This window comes from Aythya fuligula, chromosome 20, assembly GCF_009819795.1.
Source record: "Aythya fuligula isolate bAytFul2 chromosome 20, bAytFul2.pri, whole genome shotgun sequence".
NCBI lineage: Eukaryota > Metazoa > Chordata > Aves > Anseriformes > Anatidae > Aythya > Aythya fuligula.
In genome coordinates, this window is record NC_045578.1 from 7,362,301 (window position 1) to 7,388,815 (window position 26,515).

Below are 26,515 nucleotides of genomic sequence, written 5' to 3' on the forward strand. Positions count from 1 at the left end.
TGTTGAGCATGACACTATCTCCACCTGTGAACATTTATGGTTGTTCTTGCTAATATAACTGAAAAATAGCGCTCCTGTACACACAGACATAGCACTGGGCCTTGATAGAGGTTATCCAGTCCCATCTCAATAATGGAAGAATAAAGACAAATGAAACTGGAAACAAAGTTATTTCCCCCCCCCCAGTGCTGCTGAAAGAGAAAGCTTCCTAAGGGTAAATTAGGTAAACCGTTTCTAAGGTTCAGCAGTGTCTATTGTATGTACCCTTCAAAACTTCTTCCCTTGGCAGAAAAATTAGAAATGTGAACGTATAAAATATTTTGGGCATTCTTATGGTATATGACAGACCACAAATGGTTAATTTATAAGTATCTTGATGTATTTGTTCTAACACCTAGCTGTTAACTCTAAAGAATAGCCTTTTATGGCCATCTTGTCTAGGGAAAACACTGGTCAAAACAATTCTACTGAGTTACTATTCTGATTTTTTTTTTTTTTTATTTAAGATTTAAGACAAAATCAAACCGCCATTGACAGCACTTGTAATATATTTCATAGTGAGTTTTTTCCTTTTCCCTTTTTAGTTTTGCAAAGTAGCCTGTCTGAGAGCTTTAATTCAGACAAATCAGTAAAGCGCTATTTCCCAAAGATCCTTAACTTACATTTCAAGAACATGGACCATGCTGAGTGCTTGGTCACATTATCATTTGGCTATGGCTTCCAACCACTCGGATTCTCTATTGCATCTACTTCTGGTTGACCATTAGAAGACAAATTTTCTGTAGTTCACTTGGCTAAAGCCCCCATAGGGTCCCAGGCTGGCAAAACAATCGGTTCCTGCTCCATCACTGCCAAGATGTCTTCTGGTACATGCTTCTTGTCCACCACAACTTCGTACACGTACTCAGAAAACCAGTCGTCCATCATGATCAGGTAACCTGGAGATGAAAAGATTCATTACAACAGAGAAGCATTACTGAGATAGTGAAGCAGTCACAAGTTGCAGACATTAATAATCCATTACAAACAGGAGCTAGTCATACTTCTGTCTCTCTCAAAAACAATTTAACATGTGGGCTAAGTAGATGCATTTCATGTGCACTGAAAAACCAAGAAACTTACTAGGAAAAACAAGCTCAAGAATAACTGTCAGTTTGGCTTATCTGTTAAAATAGGCATTAGGAATACTTTAATAAATTAGAATACCTTAAAAACAGTCAGAACATAAATCTACCTGGTTCTCTGGCTTTAAAAGTTTTCAGGATTTTGGTAAGAAAAGGGGAATTGTCCAGATGGATACCCATGCCACTTCTTGCTTAAACCAAACTTTGCTGCTTCAATTCCTGCAGCTGCCTTCTTTTGCTATCTGCTCTCCTCAATTTCAAAGGCATCTAAATCAGTTCGGCTGAACTAAATCTCAGTTATCTTCTTCAATGTAATTCTTATCAAGAATTTCAGTGAACAGCATTTGAACTGGGGAAAAAGCCATGTTTTGAGTATCACAGGTTTTTACAGAAAGCTACTACTAGAAACAAACTATTCAAAGTGAACTGAAAACACAGCGGCAGGGAGAAAGAAAGCATTTAGAAGAGATGAGAAGGCTTTATGTAATAAAGTTCCTCGTGTCCTTATACAGTATCATCACAATCAAATGAAACAAGAAAATGTCCAATATGGACAATAAATGCATCTATCTACACCATCTTGTTTCTAAAGCAAGAGATCAGATAATTCCCATAAATTAAAAACCCTATCAATTGTAATCCGAGCTAGAAGCCATTTTGGAAACATTGCCAAAAGGGAGCTGCCTTGATTATTCTCTCTTCAGGATATGAGTTCTTGGGACACACAAAAACCTCTCACTCCCAAGAGCCAACAAGTAATTGCACCCTGAGAGGATAATGAACTCTGCTTCTGACATCCTGTATCTCAAAGCTTGACAGTGCTGATTAGTATCGCAGTGTCTGAACAAGAAGAAAACGGCGAGCAGAACTTCAGAACATGCAAATAAGTAAGGTCGCTCTTTGAGAAGGCCTGTGCTCGGTGTCACAATGAAAGCCATTATCAATTTCTTCATTACAAGGAGACAGACTTCACAGGCAGCAGCACCTTGCTTTAACAGAACAGAACACCTGACTGGGAGTACGCTCCTCTGCGCATGAAGCTGGTCCACGTTTCTAACTTACCCAAAGGAAAACTTAAAATGCAGCGTTCTCAAAGTAGCAAGCTGCCGGGTAGGGAGAGGTCAGCTGAGGATGTATGGTCTGAGATTAATTACCTAACCTAGCATTTGGGAACCTGAAAATAAAGCCCTTGCAAAGTTCCTCACAGACCTCATACAAGACACTTTGTGCTCGTACCTTAACGCCTCCACGGGGAGCGCAAGTTAGAGCCTCTCATAATGCACTCATGGGATAATATTCGTATATGAATACGACTGAGTGTAAAGTTAAATCTTTAAAATGTCTTCATGCAGAAGTATGCAACAAAGAGACAAAAAGTCAAAAGATGAACTCAAAAGATGACTTTTCTTGTCGTACATCTCCTGCTAGCACTTCCATGCCAAAACAAACAAAGGGACCCCTATCAAGTGGCTGTGATAACATGATTTAGTGTTCCTCTTTGAAGACCTCCTGCTTGTTTTTAGCATAGATATCTGATGGGATAAGCTGGGTTCAAACTTCAGGAATACCGTCCTGTGTCTTCAGAACAAAAGAGTAAGCAGTACAATTAAACTTGGCTGTATAGCTGACAAAGTGCCAGTAAAACACAGAAAGGAAATATTTTACTAGGAAGTGACTTTTTTACCTCAAAAAAAAAAACAAGCAATGTTTGTCAGCAGCTGTGTTCGTTCCTTAAGGAAAACCAGATTGGATTCCAAGAAACTCTTACAGCAGAGATGCATGTAATTACAGTGTATTTAGCAGAAGGCAATGCTAGGCAGTTCCCAGGGCTTCCCTTTCTCCGGGACAAGCACTACCACAAGAATTCAGCTCTGCCCACACTGCTGAGTCCGAGCATATAAGAAACTTCCTCCCAAATACCCAAACCAAGAGTCACTCGTTCCAGTCCTGTGCCATGCAAGGCCGGGGAAGCATGGATCCTCTGGCACCTCAGACTGTGCTCACAGCAAAACACAAGGGACTCCGTATGAAACACTCATTTCCTACCAAGTGTTTTTGTTTTGTGCTATGTTTTTAATGACAAAGCCTAGCTAGTCCCTGGTGTACTGGTGTACTCAATTATCCTGTCCAATAATCCAGTAAGAGTTGGGGCTTGCCCGTATCCCCCACACCCAACAGGGCCTCAACTGGGATGTGCCAAGTGTAACATCATTCTTGGCCTTTTCTTTACTGATGTGGACACTGGTTCTCTGCACTGGACTTAGCCCAACACAGCTTCCCACCTTCTTAACAAAGCAGATAACATAAGATAAAATTCAGTGCCAGATTGACTCAGTGGTATAGCAAGAGACTCAGGACAGAGTACAACAAATGCTCATCCTCCCACACCAGCTAGTACTAGACATTGAAGAGAGGGAAAAAGCAGGGCAGGAGGTGGAGGGAAAAAACCCTGTCACCTCTTCTGGTGTTTCAGAATGAAATCCCAAGGATATGTCTAATTCCTTTTAGCTAAACAGTAAGTTGTTGAGCCATACTTAAAATTATTAAGGGATTCACCTCCCTGAAAAGAGCAGTCTGAACTAGAAGTCAGGCTTCTTAGTTCTGATAAGGTTTTCCGCCAAGGCACTTTTCAAGACAACTCCCTAACCAAAACAAAATATAGACAGTGAGCGAGACTTTCCAGAGACAGTGGTCTCTACCAGTGTGTGTGGGGGGACAAACAAAACAGATAAGTGACAGTGACTCACCCAGGAAGTTCACACAGCTGGTGTGCATGCAACACATGCACAGAAAGTGTGGACAGGGTGTATTCAAGTCACTCTGGAGTCCAGTTACATTTGGAAAGAGCAACTAGCTTCCCTCAAGGAATTATTGAACTCATTCTTGAAAAGTAAATCCGTAATTGGAAAAAAAGACAATGTCTAATGAGGATGAATTGTTGCTGCAAACCAAGTAGTAGCTCGGGTTTACAAGGCTGGCAAACAAATTCAAAGTAAAGCTCAAGGACAACCAGGTATATGGATTAGTGTTATTTACAGCTCAAAGTCTGAGACACTGCACTTGTTTCATTTGTAGGTGCTGTAGATCACAGCCTATGCAGCTCCTCCAGAACATTCACTGATGCTCCTCCAGCCCAGCAATACTGGCACAGAACTGCAGCTGTTCAATCACAGCTCATCAGGTACAGCTCCTAGTCCGATCTATCTACTGGAAGAGAGGGAGGTTTAGGTTGGGAATTAGAAATTCCTTTACTGAAAGGGTTGTGTGGCATTGGAACAGGCTGCCCAGGGAAGCAGTTGAGTCGCCATCCCTGGAGGTCTTCAAGAAACACGTAGATGTAAAATCTAGTAGCGTGGTTTAGTGGTGGACTTGTCAGTACTGGGTTAAAGGTTGGACCAGATGATCTTAGAGGCCCTTTTCCAACCTGAATGTTTCCATGGTACTACATTGCAGTTTGGGAGCAATAGCCAACATCCTGAAATTAAGCCCAGTTTTTATCCAGCTCTAATAAAAAACAGCTCTGAACTTGACTAAGGAACATATATGACAAGCAAAACCAGAAATGTTGACAGACACCTATTAACTTCAGAAAGTTGTGAGTACTAAAAATCCATGCTGAGCAGTCGTAAAGCAAACTGCACACGACACTTCCTCTGTGGAAGTGTTCTTCTAACACTACCATTAGCAGTCTATCACTGCAATTCAAGTAACCAGAGCATCTCAAAATGAAGCGTTCGACAATAAGAGCACAACTAACCAGGCATTTCTATATTTTATTCTCTATATAGACTACACCAGACCAAGGGGCCACAACAAATTAAGACACTATTCCAAGAATACCATTTTAGTTCACTACTCACATATAAGATATCAAAAGTGTATAAGTAGACCACATCCTAAAACAAAGTTTTCCCAAAATAGTCTATTCCCAAAAGAAAATCCACAACATTTGGGATTAATCTGCAACAGAAATATGCGGTCAGCTGTGACTGCTGTATTATGCCCTTGGACAAACCAAAGCCTGGCTTGGCATGCTCATCAGAGAGGTCACCACGCCACAACTACATGCATATCCAGCTTCTCTCATGAGAAAAAAGTCACAGAAGTCCTGCTGCGCTCATTTAGGATGAGCTGACAGACTGCAGACCTCAGTGGAAGCAGACTCTCACACTGCCGGCCCCACTCACCTAGGGCCAGGCAGGATCAGAGCTGCCCAACTCGACCAGGCAGAGCAGCATTGCTCAAGTTGTGCCCCTGCTGAGCAGGGAAGTGACTAGAAGTTATCTCCTAACCCACTGCTTGCTGTGACTCACTGTTCTGCCCACAATGCCTGTCCACGTGCCATGCCAGGCTGGCTCATCTCCCCCGCTACAGCCCTGCGGAGCTTAAAAATCCTTTGTAAAGGATTTGTAGGGCAGGCCAAGACAGTCATCAACAGGAAAACAAGTTCATGCAGAAACCTGCCATGAGCTAACTGCACGTTAACTGTGGCTTTTTTGGTTGCTAGTGCTTGTCATACCAGAGAGGAACACTGCAAGGACGTCACAGGTCATGTTTTTACATGGCTGTAGAAAGGCAACCAGAAGTATTTTCTTGTAGACAGATGTTAGAGCTAGAACAGTCACAGTGCAACTGTTCACATCGCCATCTGGAACAGGCCATACTGATTTGGTTAAAGGAAATTAAAAGTAAAAGCTTGCAGTGATTGATAAGCAGTGCTTTAAAATCTAAAACACTCAAGTTTCACATGACTTTGGAATATTATCCAGAAACTTTAGTGCATTTACAACTACTGCAGTGAAGACTTTATTTTCCCTTTCATACTAGAAGGGAAAAGCATTTCTATACAGTGCACACTGAGGCAATTCTTTAAAGTGATCCCATCTTATTTGGTACTGAAAATCATTTCTTACTTGCTGTCCCCTTTTTAAAAGATTGTTTCACATGCCTGCTAGAATTCTTGGTATTTCAGAATAGAAGTACCACCATGCTTTCAAAGCAACACTATCAGACTTCTCAGATGTGTTCTGTAGCAAAGGATTATGAGAAAAGGTTCTGCTCTCTCCCTACCACCGTTGGCAAACCGCTACAAACTGCTTTTCTTTTCACAGTGATAATACCTGGCAATTTTCTTGTGATCAAGAGCAAACTGGCATACACTGCTTAGACAAACAAGCAGCTTTATACTAATAAGCTGGCTGACCTTTGATAACCTGTGATTATAAATTATTTTACCTTTATTCCCACGATCTTCACCCCAGGAGTTTTCCACTCGCCATTTTTCAAAGCAGTCTTCTTGCCCATCCTGTGACAAAGCAAGAAGATGGCTATTAGTGGTGAAGGACTGAGAGCTCATAGCAGCCAACCCTTCCAAATCTAAATCTAGCACAAGCAAACAAGAGCTCCGCTCCAAAGGCTACAGACACTGAGTTTCAGACAATGGTTTCTTGCTAATGGTCAGAAATCATTTTCTTAACTACGTGTCTATCTCTTTACATGAAGTATGAGTAAGTGTGATCAAGACGACAACCTGCAATGAATATTTAAAGAGAACAAACTGACCTAAATTCAAGTTTGGACTTAGCTGAAAGAATTTAAGGAGCCTTCCCTATCACCTATCAGTGCCCTGTGAGCCTTCTGAAATAAACGCATCACTTGCTTGAGCTATGAATCAGAAAAGGCACAGAGGCAATAAAGCAACTGCAGCCTGCTTTAGAACAATATTACTAAGAACAAGTTTAAATCTATCAAGTACATAAAAGCACTAGAAGCACATTCATAGGCTTGCTATGCCACAAAGCAAGCTGTTGGTAGTTTCAAAAGATTCTCATAAAAAAAAAAAAAACAAAAAAACAAAAAAACAACTGTGTCCCTTGAGGAACCAAGGAAACAAGAGCCTGGAAAACATCCTACAAATCCACTCTTAATATTTGAGTGAATGCTATTGTATCGCTTCTATTCTCACTTTAAAAATATAAGAATGTCCTTAAAATTAGATGCTCAAGAGCTACTAGACAAACCACAAATCAACTCTTGATGCTATCAGACAGAAACTGGTATAAACTTGTTTACATATATTACATTTAACCAAATAGTGCATTTAATCTGCAATTTTTTACCTTGTAAAATTTAATACTTTTTTTTTTTTTAAATCTTCAAAGCCTTTTTATGAAGTAGTAAATCCAAGGTATTGCATTTTTACAACCATTTATCAAAGCTCCTTTAGATTAATCTCAGGTTTAATATTAGACAACATGTTCAAACAAGGTAGAAACAAAATAAAAGTAGATTACTATCCTTCAAACAAAGAACAGTAATTTCTTAAAAAATCTTTTCATTCTAGATACGTATCTAAGAAAATCAGGTCATATCTGATATTTTATGCAACTATACTTTTATGCATGCAAAAGTACAAAGTTTGAAATATAGAGTGTGAACTATAGCCTCCAAGGAAGTGCTGCCCATAACTGGGGATGTACAAACACATCCTTCAGCCACGAGTAGATAAATAGGTTTTGAACACTAGAAATATATCATAACTGAAAAGCAATGAAAACACAATCTAGTACATAAAATACAAGTGTTAAGAGCTCAAAATGCAGAACAGTAGAAAACTTTATATTGAATTGTAGAAAGCAACTTAAATTCCTATGACTCAGCAGTCTCTGAAGCCCTCAAATGCTGGAGCTGAAGCAAACTTAAGTTACATGCAAGCTGTTATTTCTCAAGCCAAGGTCATGTTGGACAGGAAGAGACCACTTCAGAGAAACTCCAATAATGACAACTTCTGGAAACAACGGGAAAGATCAAAACTGCAAATAACCCTACAGTGTAAATATTCGCATGGTTCTTTTTACTTCATCTGTGCTTTGTTGTACTGCCAGGAGCAGGTTTAGCTGTGTATTCACCTTAGCCTGCTATCTGCCATAAAGCTGCTTGGGACACCATTTTCCCCAACTGCACAAGGTTGCAAAAGTTTAAGATTGCTGCCAAGTGCCTCCTAGTAGCTATTTTAACATAAACATCATGTTGTAAAAAGGTAAATCAGACTAACTCATGCAGTGGAATTTGGTGTTAAATGCTTGCTGTTGTACTTCATTCCTTGCTTAGCAAGGTGCATCAGAATCTGCATTTAGAACCAGTTAAGATAGCTTCTATTTCTGGGACACCAGAAAATCTAACTTCCTTTCCCCACCTCCAAAAAGTTTGTGGGCAGAAGGAAAGAAAGCCCTTACTTGTCTAAAATTTTTGTACTGGTTAAATATTTAGTTCTGAACACAAGGCAAATAACAGTAAGAACAGACAACCTAGGTGTTGTAGCACACATGCTGAGCTCTAGAACAGCTTATACACTGTGAATGAGCACAGAACATATAAACAGGCTGCCAGAATATTCAAATACATCTGTGCAAACATCACAGTTTCAGGACAGAGACCCTACCTTCTCCGAGACAGCTGTCAGGACCATGGCATGGGTCATCATTGATTCTCCAAAGATCAGTCGTTCTGCCTTGTTCATGTTCTTGACAGAGACGCCAAACACCAGCTCATGATTGAATCTGTTAAAAAGCCACATACACTGTATCAAAAAAGGATGCAGGGAGGATTCTCACTAACAAACCAGAAAATCAGTAGACTTCCCTGTATTAGGAACCAGGGCACAGGCCTGCAAGTTCTGCAATTAGTGTCAGAATAAAAGCAGAAGACCCATCTCTTTAGGAGTTTCTCTCACCAGATACTAGACAATCAAATGGGTACAAATATGTAACAGTCCTTTAAAGATTTGCTACAAGCGATTAAGATTTTAGCTAAGAAGTGAAAAAGTATTTCTGTTGCTCAAATACTTTTGTTTACATAAGTGTATGTACAAACTAGTTTAAGCAGCCAAAGCTTGCTTTGTGTCCTAGCTAAGTATCCAAAGTGGCATTCTGTTTTAATTTTTTTTTACTTACATATTCATGTCATTGATTCCCAGCTTGCCATAGAAGTGCTTTGCAACATCACAGCCAAACCACACAGCCTACAAATAGAAGGAAGTCATGTCTAGGCCATATCCCAATGAGTTTTATGTTACAAGAGTTACACCATGTCATCCATGAAAAGAAGCCAAACAAACCTCGCCATCCTTAATAGATGCTGCAGCCAGTTTTTTCAAGACATCAACAGGCTGGTTGTTATAGAGTGTTTTCCTCCCTCCTACCATGTTGCCCAGGTACTCCACTGTGTACAGCTTGTTGTATGGGTTCTGAGGTCGAGGATCATTCACTAGACAAATCTGCCAACAAACAAGACATCATAAATTAAGGTGCAACTTAAAATCTGGGTGGATTTCAGACAATTGCTTTTGTCCAAGCTAGCTGTCTGTCCCATAGCAGAGAAGCAGCTTGGCTGAAGTACTGGTTTCATTTTTTTTAGTTTTACCAGTACACTTCCAATTGTAGCACAGGAGTTTTACATGTTATTCCTCTCCTCTAATGGCTGTCTCACAGCTTTGATGACTGATTTGATCATTGCATATTATTAAAAATCACTGAAGTGCAATGCAAGGCCACAACTAACTGAAGAGCACAGCACAAACAGGAAATTGGGACATAAACACAGGGCCACCTGACTTGTACCCATCCCACACAGTGCAGTTACAAGTGTGGACAGAACACTTGCAACAGGGGAAAATAAGCTGGGGGAGGCTTAAAAGCAAGAAGGTCTTTGGAAGCCACTGCCTCTCTGCATCCCCAACCTTGTCCTCCATGTTGAAGTACGGCTTCACGTGCTCGTTGTAGAATTCCACTGGTGTCATAGGACCATACTTGTGGTAGTTCTTCTCCTTATCCCGGAACTCCCAGCAGAAGGTCTCCGGAGGGTTGCCCAGGCAAGTACTCACTATTCTGAACACCTGGTCAGAGAAGCAAACAGCTGTGAACTTGCCAAAACATGCAGGTCTGCCCCTCCTACCACAAAAATGCCATTGATGGAGTTCTCCACATGAAAATCAACCGGAGAAATGCAATCTTAACGTTCACCTTGGAAGAATGTGAATCAATGTACACACATTTACAGTTTTGTAGAATAGATGTTGCAACAGTGAAGAATCTATCTGAAATGCCACAGGAAACCAGCAGAAGCTTGAACATCTGAATCCCAAGCTATTCTAGGAATGCAGCAGCCAAAAAGGAAAAGCCAAGATACTGCCCAGTCTTGTTCCAATATTTTCAATAATCCTGAAGCTTCTATATCAAGAAAATTTTCCAGCACAGGAGGAATATTGCCAATCTGATTATAAAAAGCTTTAACAGTCAGCATTACCTGTTTTAGTAGGTGATTTGCACCACACAGAGAGACAAATGAGATCTTCCAACACAAGTTTTATGTGAAACACACATTCTATCCCAGTGTTTCCCATACTAATCCCTTTTTCCCTGTAATGATGATTTGGATTTTAGCGATGGGCCTTTGCCTCTTTCCAAAATCCTAGAATAATCTTCTCATCTGTTTTAATACATTTAACAATGCCTCCATTTAGGGTTAAGATGGCAGATTATGTAATTTAACTGAAGATCCACGTCCCCTGACTGACATCCTTTGCAGATGACAGCTTTCTATTGACTCTCTTTACCACAAGAAATTGAAGATTAAGTCAACCTCCCTATAAATCAGACTATAAAAGAGTACTTAATCTACACTGTATTTTCTCACAGGGCTTATAAAACGTGCTATCTTGTAGGCAGTAACCATATGACTGTCTTTAGGGATATTTAGCAGGATCTGTCACAGCATATATGGGGACAGAAAGAATTCAATCATTTAAACAAGTTTTAAACTGATTTACTCCAGCTGAAACTACTTTACTTCAGCTCTGCCCGTCCATATCTTCAGTACAATACTTCCTTGCAAAGAACCAACAGTTTTAAAATAAGAGAAGGGGGAATCAATTCTAAACTGCACCTTCTGCACTAGGATCCAATGCCTATGGTTTGTGCCAGCTATCCTAGGCTGTCAGCCTTCATGTCACCCTCACCAGCTTTCACAGGAGTGGAGACAATACTCTTCCAGGGCTGACTTGCTCTTTCTAGAGCCAGCTGAGCTGATTTATAAGATCCCAAGGTACCACAGGAAATAGTTGTTAATTAACAAAGTTAGACAGCCTCCATAACCACACACACTTTTTTTTTTTTTTTTAAAAAAAAAAAAAAAAAAAAAAAGAACTGGGATTTACTTTTTTTTTTTTTTAAACTCAAAAACAACAACTCAGGCTTTAACAGCACTTATGGGCTGGCTCATTAAGTGCTTGTAAATTAGGAGTTGTGTGCAGTTTCACACACTAAGAATAACCCCAATTCTTAATAGGTTTTCCGCCCTTTTTCATTGTGTTCTGAAGATGAGTAGAGAAAAAGGTTTGGAGAGATCTATGGGGTTCCTGTGTTTTAAGCTGTTTGTGCTCATGGCAAAATGCATGCACTGCTCATGCTAAGTAACATTCACTATTTGGCTGTGTACAAGATGCAAATAAAGGTGTTGCTGTTCCAAGCAGCTTAATGAAAACAAATGAATAGATTAATTACAGGTTGAAACTAAGGTGTGGGCTTATGTTTTTACTGGAGGACCTCACCTTTATTTACCAATAAATATGTTAAGCAGCAAATTTAAATCCCTAAACTACTCTAAATATTTTATGTTGCACCCTGCACAAAAGGTAGCATTTGCTGTGGATACACCCACATTGCCTCAGATAACCTCAGCTCTCACCACTTGGGGTTATGAAAGCCAAATAAGAAAAATGCCTGAAAGGAAAGAAACAAGCAAGCAAGCTCCAGCCAGAGGAAGGAAAGTGATGGAGACAGAAGTCTCAAGTTAACAGAGGCAGTTAACTGCGAATGACCTCCCTTGATTGTTTTTTCCACCACACCCTTCATAGGCCAACCCTTATTATCAAAAAAGCTTCCTCCACCAATGCCCATAGGAGAGGCATTTAAACTAAAAGGTGACTAGTATCACTCTGGCAACGACTGGAACCAAGATAAGGCAAAGATGTAGTGGATTGTGCTAAAAAACAAAATGAGCAAGGAGAGGAAAAGGACGCTCCTGATAAGAGCCTACAAAGGAAAACGGTGAAGGAAGAAAGTCGATCACATGCACTGCACTGATTTCAACTTCTGACCTGTTGTGCTCTAGTTTGATAAGGAAAATGTTTAAACAGTTCTGGAGTGAATATTTAATCTCACATTCCAGTGCAGCTGCCCTGTTTTAGCTAGAGCACCGCCTCCCAGCGTAAGTGAGCTAAGACTTGATATGCAAATAAAACTTCACAGAACAAAGGCAAATTGTTTTGCCACTTATGAAAAGAGATTAACAGCCACTTACATGTAACAACATGAAAAGCTGTCTCTTATTTATCAAGCTAAGTGTTCCTAAAAGACACAGGTGCAGTGCACATTCCAGATACAGCGTTTATTTTAAGTAAAACCACTTAAGTTGCAAAACACTTTTACTACTGCAAGAGGAAGTGCTCTGTTAACCACAGAGAACTAAGCATAACCTTTTTCAGAAAAAAAAATTACAACTAGTTTAATGAGCCTCTAATGATAGTTCCAGGATCCTTTATCAAAGGGCAAGAGGCTCTAAACAAATAAAGTGACATTCTACAGTGAACTGTATGTCATCGCCCTCAAAAAAAGAACATTGCCAGCCCTGGGAAGCTTGATAGCTTGCTGTAAAATTCTCCAAGGGCTTTTGAACACACACTTTGGACAGAAGTTACATTACTCACTTTTGGACTAGCTGCTGATTTGCAACATACTAAAGGGCAGGCTCAAAAAGAGGAACTATTATTGATCTTTGGGTATGCATTTCGTAATATATTTTAGTCTCAATAACATAACCCAAGGAACATCTACAAATTGCCTTTTTAATTAGATAAAAGCTACAGGTCTTCAAGTGAACACATTAATCAATACTTGTATATTAATGAAACTGCTTAAATCTTTGCAGAAATGTCCCAAGTAGGTTCTGCCTAATCTCAGTGTTTATTTGGTTGAAGGAAAAAAAAAAAAAAAAAAAAGACATGATGAAGATACTTGATTTCTTGAGACATCGAAGGACAGACATTAAAACCACTGGGTCGCTTTGCATTATGCTTGAGAAACAAGTGAAAAAAACTTTACATGGATGCACCTGGCTAAAAAAATTCAAACTAGCACACCCTCCTGAGCTTTTAAAACTAACTTTTGCTATTTAAACCTCAATTACAAGAACTGTAGAATAAGAACAAGTGCCACTGCCACATTCAGTGAACAGATGGAAGGCCAGCCGCTACACAAACACCACTTCCACAGACTTACTGATTGATTTGAGTTAATTCACACAGCCAAAACCAGATGCTGTGGTTCATTCCTCTGCTGCTCCCCAGTATCAAATCACAGCTGGATTCAGCCTGGCCTTCAGCTTACATCTTTCCCACAATGCAGAGCACTGACTTTTGTTGTTCTTTCCTGCTCTCTTGTGGGCAATTTCTGCAACAACACTCGTGCTGTAGGAATCTACACTCAAAACCATCAGAGTGCAGTTATAAACGCTAGGAAAGAGGCGAGTTGAAAAAAGCTCGATAGGTCACTATTTTGATCTCCATTAAGATACAAAATGCTGCCCCCTCTTCCCCCCCTACCTTTTTTTTTTTTTTTTTTTTTTTTTTTACAGAAATGCATAGATCTGAATTAAGTTCTGGAATATTTGTTTGGAAGTGCACTCATAGCTGTGACAGCACTGGTATCACTCCAGTGTTGTGTCTCTTGCTGCATAGTGCTGGCACAGCATCAGGACTCCTTCCAAGCCCCCAAGAGCCAGCAGGCTGGGGGTGGGCAAGTGATGGGGAGGGGACATTGCCAAGGCAGCTGACCTAACCCAACCAAAGGGATATTCCATAACATCCATACATTCCAAAAATACTAGCATCACATTTACCTCTTCTATCATAGTGTCCATTGCAGCACAAAGTTCTTCCTTAATTGTCCCACTTGCCACCATGTTTCTCAGCCGCAAACAGTACTCTCTCATCTGTTTAAGGAGAAAGCCATTTTAAGATTATGAAAGGTGCTGCCTCATCAGTCTTCAGGACTTATCTGGTTGTTACAGGCACCCATTTTACTCTTTCTAACACGTTTTCAAAATGAAGAGAAAATCCATTTCAGAAAGCCTTGTCAGATAGCGATTCTTTAAAATCAAGCTAATTGTTTGAAAGTAAAAGATCAGCAAAAAAACGCAAATACTTGCGACTCAATTGCTGTTTTCCAACTCCTGATTTGAAGCTTACAGCCATTAGCTTTTCTTAAGGCTTGGTTTCTCTATTCCCTAATATAACTCATGCTGCAACATCCATATGCACTACCACCTCTGTGACTCACGCACAGACCATCTCCACACTATAAAATTTATTTTGCAATTCTAATGCATAATTGATCTCTCGGTTGATAAAAATAATGGAGCATTTCCCCACTGCATGCAGAATTGCAGCAGGAAAAGTACATGCCTCCCATTACTGTCACCATCCATAAGGCTGAGCAGCAGTGAGGGGGGCTCCCTCAAGACCAGCTGGTTTGCAATGTTCAAGACAAGAATAACATTAACACCACTGTTATGTCTAAGCTCATTTCAACACATTTTACATTTTTTATATGTACTTCAAAGGGCAATCTTCTCTGAGCACAGACCATATGAACTGGAAAAGAATCAAAGCCTGATGTAAAAAAAAAAAATATTAAATTGCCTATTTAATCTAACAGCCTACACTAGCATCTTCCCAGATAAATTCACTTTTGTAGTTCAGAGCACAAGTTTACACCTTCCTTCAGATAAAGCTGCACACCTCCATACTGCAAGCTGATTTTTAAGATTTAGTGTTTCTAAAATACATATTTTTGATCTTTAACACCCAATTTGGCAGCAATATTAAGACACACAGGCATACTGGTAGGTGAACACTGAGGGGGCAGGAGAATCACCTACATGCCAAGTGCTAGCTCTCCAGAAATATACTTAATCAGCCGCAAATCAAGAATCAACTTTTCAGAGGTTTGAGGATTGGGAGCAATTGCTACTAAAACTACGGTGCATTTTCAAGCTACTGAGGCCTGCCAATGGCTATCTTCCATAAACGCAGTTTCCTGCTCTGTATTTCAAGATTGATCTCATTCCCTTGCTATGATTTTAAGCTATCTTTCAAACAAAACAAAAAAAAACAATTGCTGAGATGCACTTGACACTTGGCTCAAAAAAAATGCTGTAGTACCTGGAGCAGGGTCATTCCCATCCCCTCTCCTTCTTTAATTGCAAGATCTAAACCAATTTTACCTTATGATTCAAGATTTCATTCATCCTTCTAGTAGCCTCTGTAGTATGAGACTCTGGGAAGTATTTCTTGGGAACCACACCATACTTTTCTAAAAGAAAGCAATACAGGTATGTGTTAACAACTGTCTTTTCGCCACAACAGACACTAGTGTTTCGGCTCATGCACACATAAAAACTACATAGTTTTCTGTGCAGACTTTATAAGAGAAAAGTCTCGTTTAAAGGTTACGAGTACTCAAAGTTTACATCTTCCCTTGACAGAATCCTGACCTCCGATCTGCATTCCATCCAGGTCCCAAGAGGTGGAATCCCTGAGTGGCCTCGTATCATTTCATCTGACACTTTAAAAGGCTCTAAACTAGTGGTTTGTTTGTTTGTTTTTAAGATCTTTTTTAACATGAAGAAAGCTTACTTGAAAATTAGCTTCCAGAAATGTCTTCCAGAAAGACTGGGCCTCTTATGAATTATTCCATGTATTTGATCTAAGGTTAAGTGACTAACTTCCCAGTTTCCTTTCCTCCTGAACATTTATAAAACATCAGTAACAGCTCAGTTATTTCCTACATCATGGTACTAAGGATCACACCATGCAAGCTCTGGATATAACAGCAGCATCCAGAAGTTTTCTCCGGTTTGTTTAAACATTTGTGAGTACTTGTAATGACTGAATGGGGAAAAAAGTAACCTCCAGGCTTCAAATAAACAAGTTCCTTTTGTGATTCTAAACTTGCATTATTAGCTTGTGGCTTTACAAGGTGTCGCAATGTTTCACCATACAAATGAAAGCAAATGCTAGTCTAATTCAGACACTAAACATCCCCTTAATTATTGCTAAGGATGATCCTACCTAAACTGGATCTTTGTAAGACCAGCACTGCCACATTCCACATAATTTCCCTCTGACTGATCTTTGTATCACCTTTCTTCAGGCTGCAACTCTGAAAGCCCTTCTACTTCTGCCTTGTAGACACACCCTGGTCTAACAAGGTTTCTTCTTTACCAGGTACACTGAATTGTAAATATGGATATAAACAAAGGCAACATGTCAAATTATAACTGAAATAACAGGGGACTGAAACACTTTTAGTAAACAATCTGGGTTATCTAATTACTTCTGCTGATTTTCTGAGCTTCTATCAGCAGCAATATGCAAAAATGAAGATCCCAGAAAATGTTTAAGCATAATATTTAAAAGATAATATGAAAAAGATCATTGATTAAGAAAGAAAATGGCTAACAGCGCTGTTTTTAGCAAGCTTCCAGGTCTCACTCTGATTCTTCTTACTCTGAGAGCGTACAGTAATCTTAAAGATCAATCACCAGGCTATGCTGCTAGTTTTTCCTTTTCCTATCTGAGTATTAAGGAGATGGGACAAGAAAACCCATGTCTATGAAAGTTCATATCCTTTTTTCCTACGTTAGTAACATGAAGGTGATTATTACCTGAAAGGAAGTGTTATTAGGAAACTGGTTAGCTGCTTTTTGATGTGGTATGTTAGAAACTTAAAGAAAGCAAAGCTGGAAATCAATAACAAAGTCCAGAAGAGCTTACACAACTCTCCAGACCTCATTCTAATCTGCAATGTTTTCCATTAAACATTAGCAGAATGCTCCGAGAGACTACAGTACTAAACTTTCAGGCACAGAAAAGTAAAAGACCAAATAAACTTCACATTTGGAGATATGTTATTACTCCTCACAATGCATAGACCTGCTCAGTCCGTATGGGTAGCCACGTAGTTTTCGCATGGCTAACAACATTATCACAGCTCAGCTCAAACCCTGGTTCCAGGGCAGTTTAGGCAAAGCAATCCGAAGTGAGTACATGCATCTAAAGCAGGTGTCTGAAGTTTTCCTTGGTTGAATATTTAGCAGAGTATTGCTTTAATGATGGCAAAAGTTAAGGAAAGCAAAAGGCAGTAAACTATTGGCCCTAACCAAGATTATCATCGTTTCAGCTTTATCATTTGTTCAGATCATCAATTCTGTTTCTTACTGAGTGCAAACTGACAGCTGCCTGTGTGCAGACTTGATGCTAAAAAGAATGTGTTTTGAGAGAATGAGAAATACAGCCAGGTAACTAAGAATGACAACATAGGTGTTTTAAGGTAACTATACAGACAAGCACTTCATTGCAGATTTCGTTATATCACAGACATTTCAAGCCAGTTTTTGAGAGGTAACAATGAAAAGTAAACACAAACCTCTGTTTCAGGTCTTCTGTGGTGCCAGCTACTATTTGACCTAGGTGATCCTAGTTTTAAACACTGCAGAACCAATCCAAAATTGTTTTCACTCCTTATCTCCCAAACCAGTGTACAATTTAGGAAGTGCTCCCAGCAACCAATTCCCTTACCTATAATGTTAACCAACATATCCCACTGTCCACCATCGTTTGTGGGGTTAGAGAGCAGGAACTGTACCAGTCTTCCTTCTACAGGCTCCTTTTTCTGAGCTGTTTCCACAAAGGCATTTAAATAGTAGTAACAGCGTTCGACCTGGAACGAACAGACAGGATAAATGTCTAAGTGTGATGTATGCATGAATACACTCCCATAGAGTCCTTTCTTTGGAAGCCTGCACATCCACTAACACTCTCATTTTCCCCACAGTATAAGCTTATTCTTGTTACAGACCAAGTATTTAGAAGTGAGTGAGTACTGAGCTTGAGGGTGGAGGAAACAGGAAACGTGAAAGAGAAGTTATGTAACGAGGCCTGGCCCAAACCAGCACTAGATTTTCTCAATTTCCCTTAGGGAAGAAAGCAAAGACACAGCTCCCAGATCAGCAGGTCACAAGCACTACTGAAAGACCTCTCAACAGAAAATTACAGTTATGTTTCTTGCTGGGCCTCCTGCAAATAACTTTGGGAATACTCAAAGTCTCTTTCGAGTGTTTTTTACTTTTCCAGACCATTAATATCTTTACAGCTTCCTTTGCAATCTAGAAGTCCCACTTTGTGCTATCTTAATTTAAAATATACATTTAAGGAACTTCTGGTGTTTCCTATCACGCGTGTTTTCCATTTAAGACAGTCCAACCTAGAAGAAATTCCATCCCAATACTAAGACCAATGGCAGATGCAGCGCTAGCAGTCTGTGAGCTGTACTACCGTACCTTATCCCAGAAAAAGAGGTACGACTGGCTGAATTCAAACTCTTCAATGTTGTACTTTTTCATGAAGGGAAGACGCATTGCATTGAGACAGGAGAAGATCCAACATCTCCCTGAGATCAAAGGAACAAGAATTAAACCGGAATGCTTGTACTCAAATCCACACAAGGTCTCCAAACACCAGATTCATGATAACATCCCTTCTGAAACCTTTGGCCCACTGTCCTGGCTGGCCCTGTAAAATACCGAGTAACGACAGCTCAGGAATCTTGAAGCACACGGGTGGGTCTCAACTGCTTCATTCTTATCCTTTACAGAAGGCAAATATTGGAGGTGTGAAGGCAGTTACCGACTCAAGGATGCTGTGAGGATTCAGTTTCAGCTCTCAGAAGTCCTTTGAGCAGATGTTAGCAGAACACGGTGGCAACAGAAGCCAGGTAAGGCTGGAAACCCTTCTAGTGTACTGCTACAAGTTAACTGCCTTGTATCAAATTATTACAAGCCATCCCCAGCAGGCACAAGCCTGACCACAACACTCAGCTTTTTGTTCAGGATCCCACACCAACACCCCAAGTCCCTCAGAGCGGGGCACACCAGGAACAACCCCTGAAGCCCCCCCCTTGCTCTACACCCCCGGGAACACCTCCCACCTCAAGCCCCGTTCCCCCCCCAACACCGCTTACCGGAGTTTTTCTGGTTGGTGACGGGCTTGCCCTCGGCGGGCAGGGCGTGCTGGAAGACCTGCACGGTGTCCTGCACCACCTGGCGCTGCAGGCACACCTCCAGCGGGTCGCTGCATGTCGCCACGTTCTGGGCCAGCAGGAAGCGGGGCTCGGCCCGCAGCCGGCGGCTGAAGGCAGCGGCCTTCTCCGGGCTCAGCCCTGAGGGACGGGGGGCGGCCGTCAACGGGGGGGGGCCGGGACCCAAGGGACCCCCCCCGGGGCCTGCCCTTCACTGGGACCCCCTTCAGGACCCCCCCCCCCCTCACCGGGACTCCCCCCAGGGCCCCCCCTTTACCAGGATCCCCTTCAGAGCCCCCCCCCTCTTCACCGGAACCCCCTTCAAGGCCCCCCCTCCCTCACCGGGACTCCCTTTAGGGACCCCCCCCACACCGGGACCCCTCCAGGGCCACCCCCTCCTCACCGGGACTCCCTTCAGGGCCCCCCCCCTCACCGGGACCCTTCCAGGGCCACCCCCGCACCACCGGGACCCCCTTAAAGGCCCCCCCCCCTTCACCAGGACCCTCTATAGGGCCCCCCCTCCTCACCAGGACCCCCTTTAGTGACCCCACCCCCCCCACCGGGACTCCCCCTCACCCCCCCCCCTCCTCCCAGCCCCCCCCTTCAGGACCCCTTACCCCAGAACCCACCCCCTCAGCCCCCCCCCACCTCCCCGTTGCTATGGCAACCGCTCCCCCTCCCTCCCAGATCCCCCCCCCTCACCCCGTTACCCCGGTAACGCCCCCCCCCCAAACCCCCCAGCCCCGTTGCCCCGGTAACCACCCCCCCGCCCCCCTCCCATCCCCGTTGCCCCGGTAACGGCTCCCCCCGCCCCTCACCGCGGGCGTTCATGGCGCGGGTCGGGGGGCGCCGCACACACGGCCGGGGCCCCACAGCGGGTCGCGCGGCCGGGCGGAAGCGGCTTTTATAGCCCCGGCACCGGAAGCAGGAAGCGGGGCCTTGAGGGGAGAGGGGGGGCGGTGAGGACGGCGGCCGGCGAGGGACAAACTTGTGCCAGGCCGCGCGCGGTGTCCCTGAGGGGGCCACGCGGGGGCGCCTCCCCCCCCCACCATCCACCCCCTTTTCCCCGACCTCCCTCCTCCCTGCAGCCTTCCAGAATGTTCTGAGGGGGGGAGAGGACCCCCCACACACACCCACACCCCCCCACACACACCCCTACTTTATTATTTACTATTTATTTATATAGTGAGGCTCACAGAGGGTCCCCGTGGCGCCTTCGTGCCCCGTAATGGCCCCAGGGGGGGAGTTTGGGTGCCACAGCCTTGTGGTGATGGGGCTGTCGGCACCACAAAACACCACAGGGCAGTCGGATGCCAGCAGGACGGGGCGGCCAGGTGGCCTGGGTGGCCCCGAGGAGCTGTGCTGTAGGACGGAGCCGAGAAGGTGGCTGCCAGCCCCTCAATCCCGTGTCACACCCCGATCCAGCCCTGGGGGTCCCTCAGCGAGCAGCCGCTGAGCCCCGTGCCTGGGTGTGCGCGCAGGGAAGGTTTGGCAGCTGCCCAGGCAGCCTACCTACCCCCCCGGCTGTGCTTTAAACAATAAACCAGAATCGGGAGCCGTGAAGAAGTATTTGTATTTCAAAAAGACCACAGGAACTCGAGCCTCATTGCAGGGTTTAATCATCTCTTGCAGGGGTTTGTGTTCCGCCACTAGAAGCTGTGGGTGTGCACGGGAACTTGCTGATCCTTACCTGCAGCGAAATGAAAAAAAAAGAAAAAAGAAAAATCACCTACTATGGAAAAAAAAATACAAAAACATCTGAGTGGAATTCACTTGGGCTGTATTGGGGCATCCCGTTTTCTCCCACTGCCTCCCCACAGGTGTTGCAGGGTGCTGGGATGGCCAGGCCAGGAGCCACCTGGGGCCGTGCCTCTGCGCTCGCAGCCTGGCTGGCATTAGTGTGTTGAGGTCTTTTGTTCCCCAGCTTCTGCCGAGGCTTAAAGACAGGATTTAATTCAGAAGCTTGTTCTGGGAAGCTGCATGAATAAGCAGTCAAATACTTACAGAGCTGTTTCACTTGATTTCTTGAAGCACTGAAAATAAAGACAGAGTCCTGTTATCTTTCATATGTTCTGGCCAAGGGGTATTTTTACTAATGTCTCACATGTGTGTAATTCTTTCCCCCTATAATACCTAATATTTGATTTGTCTACTGATAAATCTAACGCAGGAGGTAGTACATAATGGTTCTCTAACACTGAAAGCAACCCAACAAAGCAGTATAGAAAAGGCAGAAAACAAAAGGGCATCGCAGCAAAACAATCTACTTTTTTCCCTCTGAAACTAGATCTATCCATACCTTAAAAATTTTATCTTTTCGAGCCACAATCCCAAAAAGCACGGTGAGCGTAACCACCACCACAGCAGCAATAACAGCCTCCATGGGGAAAACAGGTTTTTTATCTGTAAAGAGGGGAGAGGAGGTTGTGTATCTGCTAGATTGGTACAGTTACATAAAACAAGTCATTTCACAGAACCACAGGAAGGCACATTTCTATTTTGGCGAACCAAAGGAGGAATTAAAATGTCAGTCCCTGCAGAGGATCCCCGGGGTACTGTTACGTGTGGCAATATGGATGTCCAGCTGTATCACTGACAGCTAACATTGCTTTTATCTCTTTTTCAGGACACCATGGGCAGTGTGGTGGGCAGTGGATGCCCCTAATCTGGTGGGCCACCTGACCAAGCATCACCTGTCAGAGACACAGGCATCCAGCACGGCTCGGCCTCCGCCTGCCTGTAGTCCACAGAGGTACAGTCATTTCTGGAGGACAGCTAATCTCTCTTGTCTTAAGCAGCTTTTTTAGCATGACAGAATACTGTGGTTGGAATACAAAGCTTCAAGTGAGACCTGAGGTGCTTTAAAACACATTTGGATGTGCCCTGTCATCATGGGAAGTGAGAAAGTGGGACGAGTCTGCTTCAGGCCATGCTTGCCAAGTGCCTTTGAATAACAAGTGAAGCAGGAAAGGCCTTTACTGGTGCTATGCACCTGGGCGCAGGTGAGATCCTCATAAACACGGGGAGTTTGCCACTTTCCACTTACATTTCTTTACACTTCTCCACCATATTAATGTAAGTGGATTGCTATCATTGTAAAACAGAACGGAGAGTTAGGTGTAAACCTTATTGTTTAGCAGTAGCCTTGTTACCTTCAACTATCAAGTGGAAATTCTTTCTCCCGGTTCCCAAAGAGGATTTCACCTCACAGGTGTAGGTCCCGTTGTCAGACTTCACTACTTTCGTGATAGAGAGCTGGAAGACCTCGCTAGTCTGGTACACCTGGTAGCGATCTTGCTGTAGGGTCAGGATGGTGTCGTTCTTGTACCAGGTTGCTTGGCCTTGCGGGTTGGATTTGGCATTGCAGGTCAGAGTGACGTCTTTGTCTTCTTCGGCTTTGACGGTCTCGTCTTCTTCAGTCACGTTGGGAGGAACTGTTCAGAGTAAATGCAGATAAATAGGTCATTAACAACGCTGCTCGCCATTAAACAGGAAATAACTTCGCTTTTCACATCACTTGTGCGCCTTGTTTAAATGGGGTTGGCACGCTGCCCTGCAGCCCTTCGTGATCCCCAGGGATCAGCAGGGCAGGCATGACAGTCGCTCCCATGACTCCCCTGCCCTGACTTGTATCCTTGAGAAAGAATCTAGGTGGAGGCAGGGACATGGCCAGAAAATCTTCTTAAGGGCCCACCCACTCCCTGCAAAAGAGGCATCAGATCAGGCCATAAGCAACAGTGTGGAAAGGGAGTGTCTTACCACGTGAGCCGTCTCCTCCTAAACGCATTTTTTCCGGGTGAACACAGCGTACAAGGGTGCAAAACACCCTGCCTTCAACTCACACCCAGACCCCAAGGTGCTCAGCCCATGATTCTGTCTCACCAGGCCGTTCCACACAGATATCCACAACAACGACTCACACTGGACATCCAGGATCACCGAGACCTTGATGGATTTGTCCCGCATCAGCTTGCACGTGAAGGTGACACCATTGTCGGTCTCAGTGGCCGGGGAGATGCAGATGTTGCTGATGTTCACTTTGTTCCCATCTTTCAGATCCACTTGGCCATCTCCTCGGTACCAGAGCAGCTCCTCGGCCTTGCTGCTGTTCTGTACCAGGCAGGAGAGGGAGATGGGAGTCCCAGATGATGTGGACAGGGTGAAGTCAGCAGCATGGTTGTTTACAGACAGTTCCACACCTGCAGAAGGAGAATGAGGGCAGTTGGGTGTCCTAAGCTGTACCCTTCCCACAGAAGCCCTGTGGTTTCCCCAGGCCTTGACTTTGAAGGAGACACTGACAGAAGAGCTTCAGGCTTCAACATGACACTTAGCTTTCAAGTGTGACTTCAGTTTCTGAGACAGGAAGCATCTTCATCACAAAGCTCACTTCATGGTTACTTAAAATCAAAGTGAGGCATTTGCAACTGACTGCGTGAATGCCAAAGCCTGACCTATAATAAGACAATGTCTGAAAACCACATTATGTCAGCAACGATGTAACACACAGCAAAAGAGCATCCTGCCAGTATTGCCCAACCTTCTGCTACAAATCACTGATGCAGCATACCTGTGCCCTCAGTTTTCGTGACACAGTTTGGTATTCTGCTTTTTGGCTTGAGCTGAATGTGCTTGAGAGTGTAGAGTAGTGAATCAGCTCCTCTGCCATGCCCAGGCAGTTTGTGAGTTGCAGTTAATCTAACGTACAAACCTCAGGATGCATTAAATGGGAAAACAGTATGGGAAATAAATTTTTCTATCAAGTTAAAACTCACTAGACTAAGCTGTCATGGATTAACGAGCTAAAAGTACATTGCAGAATATAAAGGCACAGCGGCCTCGTCATTCCCGTGCAGCTGCTGCACTAACATTTGAAAATGCTGATGCTTCCCCATTCCCTGCTCAGCTCCTCTAAAATCAGAGGCCAGCTTTTAGGCAATCCTCAGGGAAAGAGCTCCAGAGCATACGAAAACTTGGGATGCTGCTGTGGCACATCACCCCGGGCAGCACCCAGCCCCGGTTTCTCCTGTCAGCACGAGGTGGTTCGGACAAAGTGATGATGGATTTTTTTCCATTGCTTACCTGTGGCTACGCATGCCAAAAAGCAAACCACGAGGACAGGCACTGCATAGGGGACTGCAAGGCTGCTTTTCTGTGCCATCTCCGAGGAGCCCAGCCGGTGCCTGTTGAAGAGAGGGAAGGCCACAGTGCTGCTGCCGCTGCTGGGGCTCGCAGAGGGGCTGCCTGCTGCCATCAGGCACCCTGGGGAGAGCCCTCACCGACACCAGGCCAGGGTCACTGGGGATAAACTAAGCCAAGTTGTTGCACAACTTTTTCCAAGTCCAAGCATAATCAAGGAGATTTTGTGTCTTTCACCTCCGTTGCATGAATCCGTTGCCTCTCACTACCTGTCTGCCAGGGGCGGCTGTCTCTGGGATGTGGCAGAGGACTTACCTTGGGAAGTGTCCCAGGAGAGGCTGCTTCTGAAAAGAAATGTGCAGCGCTCTCCTCCCTGCATTTATAAGGTCTGGATTTTAATATTTTATGGTAGTTCACTAAGAAGTGAGTCCATAAAATGGGTTCAAGGCCTCATTTAATTCCTGGATTTCTGAGCTCCCAGAACACTGAAGAAAAGTATTTGCTGGGCTCTGCTGTCTGTTTTATGAGACTTGCTGAGGCAATGAGTAACTAATGAGAAAGTTCCTGCATCAGCTATAAAGACCTTCTGCCAAAAATAACACCTTTTCACTTTTCAAACAGCTTTCTGGCTGTTTGTGACACCGTTTCACGCCGTAGGAAGTTTATCCTAGATTATTCTTGAACAGGAGGAGACTCTGATACTCCCCCTCCTGCCTGCAGGTCCGTTGCTGTGTCCTTCTTTGATCGAAAAAGGAGAAAATGCACCGATTCAGACTTTGAACCGTGTGTTGGCAGAGGAGGGAGCAGAGCCACTGCCCTGCTAAAAGGTGAGTACCCTCGGCTAGCTCAGCCCCTGGGAAGAGCGAGGGTCGCCGCGCTGAAGTGGTGCCACATGATAAAAAGGAAATGTTTAGAGTAAATGAGGATGTGAAGGATGAAAGCACAGAGTTTGGGGTGTGTTTTTCAGTCTAGAAAGAAGAGTAAAGGAATTAGAGGTTCCATGGTGGGTCTGTCATGATGCAGGGCACAGCATCAAATGGCACCTGGGGAAAATTCTGCCCTGGATTTGCCCCAAGTCTGTGTGACAGGCAGCAGGGTGAACTGGGGTTCCTTGGGTTTACAGTTTTGAAATGAAAGCGATGGCAGTGCCCTGTTTTGCAATGGGATTTGGGAACTGCCAAAGGAAGGGAGACTAGAAAAGCAAGGTGTTAACTTGGCCAGAGGCACCAAAAGGGAATGCTCTAAAACTGATAAGAATTACTTTCGCAATGACTTTTTGCATATTCCCTTTTATAAAGGGCACAATCATCCTGTGGGAGTCTAATTACCGCCGAGGTCTCGAGCTGAGTGGGTTGCGTTATCCACCTTCCCGGGACACCTAGGAGGGACAGAAACGTCATGTTCCGGGACGTAAAGCAGCCCCTGGTGACTCAGACCAGGAGGAACCCTTCAGACAGGCAGAACCCCGGTGAGTCTCCGTGGCAGCAGATCCAGTGCCCTCCTTTGAGGTGTTTGGATTGTGTCAAGGCTGGGTTAGGCAGAGCTGGGCTTGAGCCACAACCATCCACCCACCCGCTCCTCCTCGCTGTCCTTATGGCAACAGTGGGCTGACAATAATAAACCCCAATTAAGCCTGTTGTTAAATATGACTCTGAGCAGCCCCGAAGGGAGTAAATTAACACACAGCAGTCTATTTCTGGGTGTAATCCAAGCCTTGGAAACCCGAGAAGAAAAGATTGAGAACGTGATAGAGATTGGGCCAAAGTTCATTTTCCACTGGCTGTCTTAACTTCCAGCTCCAACCTCCTCTTTGGTTTGGTTTCCACTTGATTATCCTCAGTGCCTCCAGGGGTAGAGAGCACAACGAGTAATCCCCTGAACGTTCGCTGGCAGGCAGCACAATTGATATTCAGCAGTGAGGGTGGAAGATTGCTCCTGGAGTCTGGGGCACAGCAGGATCTGCACCAACGTGCGGGAGCTGGGGAGCGAATCCACGGGCTGGGCTGTGTTGTGAGGCGAGCAGTGCCTCCAAGCCCACTGTAATCCTGCTCCAGAAAACAT

At 43.8% G+C, this 26,515-nt stretch overlaps 2 protein-coding genes across 2 annotated transcripts; both read right to left on the reverse strand.

The window, feature by feature from the left end:
* BLMH (bleomycin hydrolase) lies at window positions 1-20,215 on the reverse strand. The gene is made up of 12 exons (XM_032200970.1): window positions 20,137-20,215; window positions 19,262-19,459; window positions 18,582-18,691; window positions 17,821-17,962; window positions 15,465-15,553; window positions 14,079-14,171; window positions 9,862-10,017; window positions 9,241-9,399; window positions 9,077-9,144; window positions 8,566-8,683; window positions 6,360-6,429; window positions 1-938 (listed from the first exon to the last, which is right to left on the reverse strand). Exons 1-12 carry the CDS (start codon window positions 20,147-20,149, stop codon window positions 787-789), a joined length of 1,368 nt encoding a protein of 455 aa, XP_032056861.1. The 5' UTR covers window positions 20,150-20,215; the 3' UTR covers window positions 1-786.
* Window positions 20,216-21,318: 1,103 nt separating this feature from the next.
* TMIGD1 (transmembrane and immunoglobulin domain containing 1) lies at window positions 21,319-24,476 on the reverse strand. The gene is made up of 5 exons (XM_032201165.1): window positions 24,398-24,476; window positions 23,239-23,517; window positions 22,471-22,752; window positions 21,618-21,721; window positions 21,319-21,351 (listed from the first exon to the last, which is right to left on the reverse strand). The coding sequence occupies exons 1-5, from the start codon at window positions 24,474-24,476 to the stop codon at window positions 21,319-21,321; spliced, it is 777 nt and encodes a 258-aa protein (XP_032057056.1).
* Window positions 24,477-26,515: the final 2,039 nt, after the last annotated feature.